The sequence below is a fragment of the Alligator sinensis genome, unplaced genomic scaffold (genome assembly GCF_000455745.1).
Source record: "Alligator sinensis unplaced genomic scaffold, ASM45574v1 scaffold824_1, whole genome shotgun sequence".
NCBI classification, from domain to species: domain Eukaryota; kingdom Metazoa; phylum Chordata; order Crocodylia; family Alligatoridae; genus Alligator; species Alligator sinensis.
This window is the reverse complement of record NW_005842463.1, coordinates 836,067-843,144: the sequence shown is the minus strand read 5'-3', so window position 1 is coordinate 843,144 and position 7,078 is coordinate 836,067. Positions and strand designations below refer to the sequence as shown.

Below are 7,078 nucleotides of genomic sequence, written 5' to 3'. Positions count from 1 at the left end.
CGAGTTGGATGCGGCCCGCGGGCCGTATTTTGCCCACCCCGGTCTAGAAAGAGGATCAGTAGCAGATAATACTCAGATGCTTTCAGTAACTGAGAAGAGGATAATTTTATCTACAGTCTAAACTGTCCTCTACCATCTTCTCTGTAAACAAGTGTTAGCTTTCCCATGGGCCATTTTTGCCTGACCCCACAAGGGAAGGGACAGCACACTGGTAATAACCAACATGATTTTGACTTTCCTTGCAGGATGTAGGACTTTCATTGAAGGAGAAAGCACTTGTTTAAAACTGTTAATCTAAAATTACAGCAAGAAAATAAAAAAATCACTAAAAAAACTTGAATTGCTTCTTCTGAGAAGCTTATTTCATTTTAGCCAGTACTTGCAAATACTACCTGATAACACAGGTGCTTTGAGAATTGTTTAAATGTCTAAAGGCTATACCTAGAGGCTGAGGACAGACAGTTTCAGTGTATTTATTGTACTCATGGCTTTAAGCAGAAACTGAAAAACTAATGAGTGATTACTTTCACTGCTGCTATTCATAGCACTGGGAGTGTCCAGATGTGCATTTGTGCCAATTTAAATTTACTGTCCAGTAAGTGGAATAGGCCAGTGTCTATATGTGCAGGCATTAAAGTGCATTAACACTATACTTTAGTCCCAAGTCGGTCCACACACAGTGTTGTTGCACAGTAAAGCATCTACACTCATTACTGTGCAGTAACTAATGAGGCATAAATTTGATACCTGCATGATGCAGCTATCAAATTTATCCTCAAGTCGGCATAAGTTGCCATATGTACTGCACAGTACGAGCGTGCACATGTAGATGTGCACCTGTACTGCACAGTAATTTTGGTTCCTGCACAGTAAACGCATGCGTGTAGACATACCCACTGTGGATGGCCACAAAACTGTCTAGTTTCTCCAAAGTATAGGTAAGACTCAGATTCTCTACTGTAGCTGCTTGGAAGAGCTACAACCAGCAGAGACAGGCAGGGTTTACACATCAAAAGTCCCCCAAATACATCCTGTTATCAATAGGGAGTGATACTGAAACTGCTGAGCAATGCTAGGTAATGTATTATTCTCATCTTGCATGTTCATGTTTAGGAGTAGACAACCCATCAAAGTATGACACAAATGTGAAAGGGCAACACAAGGCCCCAGAATTTTAGAAATACATGATGAAATACTTAACCCTACATTCCTTTTTGTATTTGGCTAGTCAGGTATTGTCAAGTAATAGTCATATAGTTTAAGCATTAATTTATTAGCATTAAAGCATTTTTTAAGCATTAATTTATTAGAACAGTGAAGAGAGAGACTTTAATCTGTTGATTAAATATGTATGTTAGTTACAAAAACTAGTTAGTTGTTATTGTGAAGCCGTAAAATTACATTAAAAAAAAAATTGTAATGATTTTTTTAAACTATCGGTATTAAGCCAGCGTAAATATGAATGATATTCAAGACTAAACAGTTCTTTTTTTTTTCTTGGCTTTTATCTTGGAAACCTCAGGGCCAGTCCGAATAATTACAAAAAAAAAAAAAAAGAAAAAAAATCAACAATAAAATGCATACACTATTCAAGACAAAATCAGTTTTTAAAATGCATTCATGCTAAATAGGTAGCAGGCCAACTCTTCCGGCATTGTGCTGTTTGCATCGGAGATGCCTGCAGTCACAGCAAATGGTCAGTAGGGGAGAAACTTTTGTATGCAGCCAGTTTGGATTCTTCCCTGAGCGCAGGTTCTTCCCTGCAGCCATAGAACTTAATGGGGTGAAGGGAAAGGAGGCTGGGAGAGCTCAGGATAAAGGAGTGGAGCAGGGCAGGGCCGAAGTGCCTGTTTCCAAATTATAGGGGTGGATGTGGGTATGGGTGATGTAAATATTGTTTTAAAAATTATCCGTTTAACCTTCTCTAATTATATTGGTTAAACAGTTAACCAGTAACAGAAGTTTAGACACAGCTGCTGCTGGGAACTGCTTCAGGAGCCCTTTTGGGGAGGTCCGGGGGAGAGGGGAAAGAGGTGAGGTGCAGCAGTGGCAAGTCTAACCAGACAAAGCCCACCTGAAGCCCCTGCTGGGAGGGAGAGAGCACCTGTGAACAAGCAGCTAATTTTGTATTTGACAAGTCATTAATCTGCTCCCTGTTTTCCTCTTTAAACTCATAAACTATGGGTATTAGTCCTCCCTGGCTTCTCCCCCTCTCCTCTCCTGTCCCACCCTGCCTCTTATCTGCCTGTGCTGGGACACTGTAGCACTGTGCCCTTCACCATGCTAAACAATAACTGGTAAACTAATCAGTCATCACTGTACTTACTTGTTAAACAATTAATTGTTTAACCTTTCACATTCCTATTAAGAACTTCTTCCGGACTGAAGTCAACCACTAGGATTTAGAAGGAAACTCCTTCCATGCAACTTGGCATGCATGTCTGTCAGTGTGTCACATAAGCATGTCACACACATGTGTAGAGTGGGACATGCCTTCTTCTGAAGAACCTGACTCTGGTCCCTTCTCACAGACAGGATGTCAGACTAGAAAGACCATTCATGCAATCCTCTGTTGATCTGGTTTCTTACTGACTACCTCATCTTGATAGTTCCATCATTTGGATCATTTGCACAATACAGTTTACTGTGGATCACCAAAAGTTAAAACCCAATGCATCTTTTTCTTACAGAAAACAGAGATCATAGAGGAAGCTTTCCCTGGGTGAGTCGCATGCCAGTTTATTTGTACATATATTTTGTTTGTATTGTGCTACCTGTCAAGAATATATCTCAGCCAACTGTTGTTCTTATCTGCAACAGAATGTTTATGGACACTCCTGAAGATGAAAGAACCAAATTGATCAGCTGCTTGGGTGCTTTTAGACAGTTCTGGAGCAGTCTTTCTCAGGTGAGCATTTTCTTTGTTGTTTATATAGTTACTTTTGCTTACATATAGTTATTTTTAACAACAATCACTAGTATAATAGCTATATTCCCTGGGGCAAACCATCTGCACTTTAATTCCAGATGTGGCACCATGAGGTAGGTGAGGAGAGTTTTGCTGGAGAAGGAGAGAATTAGCATCAATATAATGACATGGTTTCTTGGTGAAGGCTGGTATACAACACAAAGCAGTAGAAAAGAATAACTTTGATTATAAATAGAGTAGTGAAAAACAATTGGTCACTGCCATAGTATCTTGGACATTTTTTTTAAGAGTGGATGTACAAAAGGCTTGAATGAGGGGAGAGAGAGATTTCACCAAAAAGATTTATAAGGAAATGTTAATGATTGTGTGAATCAGCCACGTTTTGAAATAGGTAAAAGAATTTGCCCCCTCCATCCCTCCCCACAGACTTACCTGTGGGGGGGTGGGATGGAGTGGTTGGTGGCGGGGCACAGTAGATCTTGGGTTGGTTTTAAATGCCAGAGGTGATCTCCTACTTACAAAGGTTGGAGACTGCTGATCTAATCCAACCCCTTCCTCAGGCAGGGTGATTCTTTTTTAAACCATCCTAGCCAACTGTTTGTCCAAGATGTTCTTAAAAACTTCCAAGGATGGAGGTTCCATAACCACTCTACATAGTCTGTTCCATTACCTAAATACCTTCAAAGTGAGAAAGTTCTTTCTAATCTCCACCCTAAATTTCCCTTTTCTGCTTTGAATTGTTGGTTAATGGACTGTATTAAATGTTTCTTTCTCTTATTCCTGACCCCTGAGAGAGACTATTTATTTATTTATTTATTTTTATTTATTTATTTTCTTTATTGATTTGTATATCTGTTCAGTTTACATGCTGCATTTCTTAACAGAGCCTCAGAGTTGCTTACAACCAAAAGGCCAAAATAACTTACAAAACAGGAGAGCAAACAGGAAAATAAAGCAACTTAAAAAGCAAGTAGACTGCTAACAAAAAATAGAGCCCCCCCTGAGCAGTATCCCAGCCTAACTTTATTTGCTAAATTCCTGCCCAAATAAGAAAGTCTTAAAGTACAGCTGTTGAGGCTTAGCTCTGGTAGGTCTCAAAAGGTCAGGAGTTCCAAAGCTGAGCAGCAACTTCTGAGAGCCACTTTCCATGTTTTTACCAAGCAGACTTGGCACATTGATACTACTTTCAGGAGTTTGTTCTTGGCTGACCTTATGGATTGCAATGGGGCAGAATAAGGTAGAAGATGATCCCTTAGGTACTTAGGGCCCAGACCATTCAGGGGGTTATACTTCAAAATCAGGACCTTGAATTTTACCTAGAAAGCTATTAGGAGCCAATGCAGACACTGCAGGTGTATGCTTCTTGTAACTAAACTCCATCAGAAGCCACACTGCTGTGTTCTGCACCACCTGCAGCTTCTGGATCGGGGGTGGGCAAAATGCGGCCTGGGGGGCCCTAAAAGATTTAGAAAATTTACATTAATCTGCCCTGGGCTGCCTGTCATGCGGCCCTCGATGGCTTGCCGAAACTCAGTAAGCGGCCCTCTGCCCAAAATAATTGCCCATCCCTGTTCTGGACCATCAAGGGGAGTCCCATATAAACCATATTTCAGTAGTCTAACCTTGAAGTTATGAAGGCATAGATGATGTTGGCTGGATCTGAATATGCAAGTGATGCATCTCTTAATACAGCTCGGCATGCTGTTGATTTTTTTTTTTTTCTCCCCTGCCCCCCCTGCCCCCCGTGCAACAAGAGCTCACAGTTGACTTATACCCAGCTTGTGTTCCCTCAGGTCCTTCCTACAGTTCTGTAGCTGAGGCAGTTATTATGTAGTCTGTATCTGTGCGTGTAACTGTTCCATCTTGAATGTTGGACTTTGCACTTGTCCTTATTGAATTTTATTTGGTTAATATTGGGCCATTCCTACAGTTTATTAGGGTCACTCTGAATCTTAATTTTGTTCTCCAGCGTATCGGTAACTCCACTCACCTTGGCATCATCTGTAAATTGCTAACCGTGTACTCAGTCCCAGTCTCTGAATCATTAATGAAGATAGTAAACAACACTGGACCCAACGCAGACCCTCAAGGAACCCAGTTGAGCTACTGATGACTGCTTTTTAAGCACAGTGATCCAACCAGTGATATATCCATCTTAAGTACTTTTATCTAGACTGTATTTCATAGATGTTAGGGCTGGAAGGGACCTTGAAGATCATCAGTTCCTGCCCCAGGGGCAGGATGTCAGCTAGGATCAAAGGATCCCAACAATATAAGCATCCAAACGTTTCTTGAATGAGCCCAGAGTAGGTGCCTGCACCAGTTCTGGAGGGAGTCTATTCCAGGTCTTGGGGGCTCAGACAGTAAACACATTTTTTCTTATGTCCTGCCTAAAATGGTTTTGGGGTACTTTATGACCATTGGTCCTTGTTTTTCCTTGGGGCGCTCTGGTGAACAGACGTTCTCCCAGATCCTGATGTACACCCCTTATGTACTTATAAGCAGCCACCAGGTCCCCCCTGAGCCTGTGCTTTTCCAGGCTGAAGAGTCCCGTGGCTCTTCCTAAACTTACTTAGCTTTACCCTTAACAATTATTACCCTTACTTTGTGTGGCGGAGCACCTTTGGGGGTGCTCTCCACTTGAGGGCTCTCACAGGCTCTGAGGGGAGCCTGCTTTGGAGGAGCAGCAGGGGAAACCTCCCCCAGGAACTATTTTAAGGGGGAAGGTGTGTGGCAGGGCACTGGTGGTGCCTGCCACTTAAAGAATGGAGCCAAGCAGCCAGCAGGTGCTTGATTATGGCGGCCATCTCTGGCTGCCTATATAATCAGGGCAGTTCGCTTCTGGCAGGCCAAGCGGTAACATCACCTGGCTGCAAGGCTCTATGTAATAAACTGGAAGTAAGGGCAGAAGTAAGGGCAGGAGCTGTAGGGGATGGCTAGGAGGCTCCTGGTCCTGGGCATGACCTAAAACTGCAACCTGTCGGGAGTGGGTGGCCTGGTGGGGCTCTCAGTGGCACGGGAGTCTCCAGGAAATGCTAGGCCAGTTATCACCCTGGTGAAAGGCAGGTAGAAGCGCCTTAACCCTAGCCCTCACCTTCGGGTGTGTTACGTAATATCGGAGGGAGTGGGGCCAGGCGCGGCTGCAGCCACCTGAGCCCTGTGGGTTGCAAGACCCCAAGGAGTGAGAGCTGGAGCCAGGTACGGCTGCAGCCACCTGAGCCTTGTGGGGTGCAAGATCCTGAGGAGGAAGAGTTGGGGCCAGGCACAGCTGAAGCCACTTGAGCCCTGTGGGGTGTAGGACCTTGAGGAAAGGTAGTTGGGGCCAGGCACGGGTACAGCCACCTGAGCCCACCAGGGAGGGAAGTCCCGTGGCCCCAAATGGGGAGTGGTGTGGAGCCCCAGTGGGGGGTGCAGAGATGAGGAGCCCCAGTGAGGGGGTGGCCCCATGTGAAGGGAGTAGGCCATGGTATGTCTTCAGATGCTTGAGGCTGTAGTTTGGGCCAGAGGCCGAGTAAGGAGGCTCAGTCTGAGAGGTAGGTGCAAGTCCTGACCCCGGTAAGTCCTCCACCGCTAGGAGGCCGAGTGTGGGTTGCATAATGACCTGCTGCTGCTCCGGGGGTGGGGGTGAGAGTCTCTGTGAGCCCCTGGAACACCAGTTGTGGTGTGAGTTAAAAACACCCGGTGAGGGATGGCCCTAGAAAGGGGGCAGAGAGGAGGGACCCCAATAGAGGAGAAGAACCAGAGGGCTGGGAGCCAAGTATGTTGGAGTGTACAGAGTTGCCTCGGGAAGGGGCCAAGGCAAGCTTAGACCCAGTCGGGTAATTGGCTGGCCACTACCCCAGCGAGGGTTGTGGGAGAGGCCCAAAAGATGGTACGTCTGCCACCCAAGGTACGAACTAGGTAAGGCCTATGGCCTAAGGGGCCCGCTTCAAGAGGGGGTAAGGCAGTATGAGTTGTCAATGCGTGATAGAGACACTGTGAGAGGGGGTGGAGTGTGTGAGGCCCTAGTGAGAGGAGGGCAGTATGACTCTGTATGGGACTGAGGCCTGACAATGAGGCCTAAGTTTGGTCCGGCTGTAGACCAGGAGCAATGTGTCATCTGGATGCCATCTGCGAGGCTTGGGCTGTGGTGTAGGGGAGGAACGGCGC

At 45.2% G+C, this 7,078-nt stretch overlaps 1 protein-coding gene across 2 annotated transcripts in view; it reads left to right on the top strand.

Annotated features, from left to right (window-relative positions):
* The first annotated feature begins 2,630 nt into the window (after positions 1–2,630).
* Positions 2,631–7,078, top strand: part of MED23 (mediator complex subunit 23) — a 54,038-nt gene continuing 49,590 nt past the window's right edge. For both annotated transcript variants that reach the window (XM_025212442.1, XM_025212441.1), the window contains exons 1-2: positions 2,631–2,722; positions 2,821–2,908. In XM_025212442.1, the coding sequence (XP_025068227.1) occupies positions 2,822–2,908 (87 nt within the window). In that variant the 5' untranslated portion in view covers positions 2,631–2,722; position 2,821. The remainder of the gene's footprint in view (positions 2,723–2,820; positions 2,909–7,078) is intronic.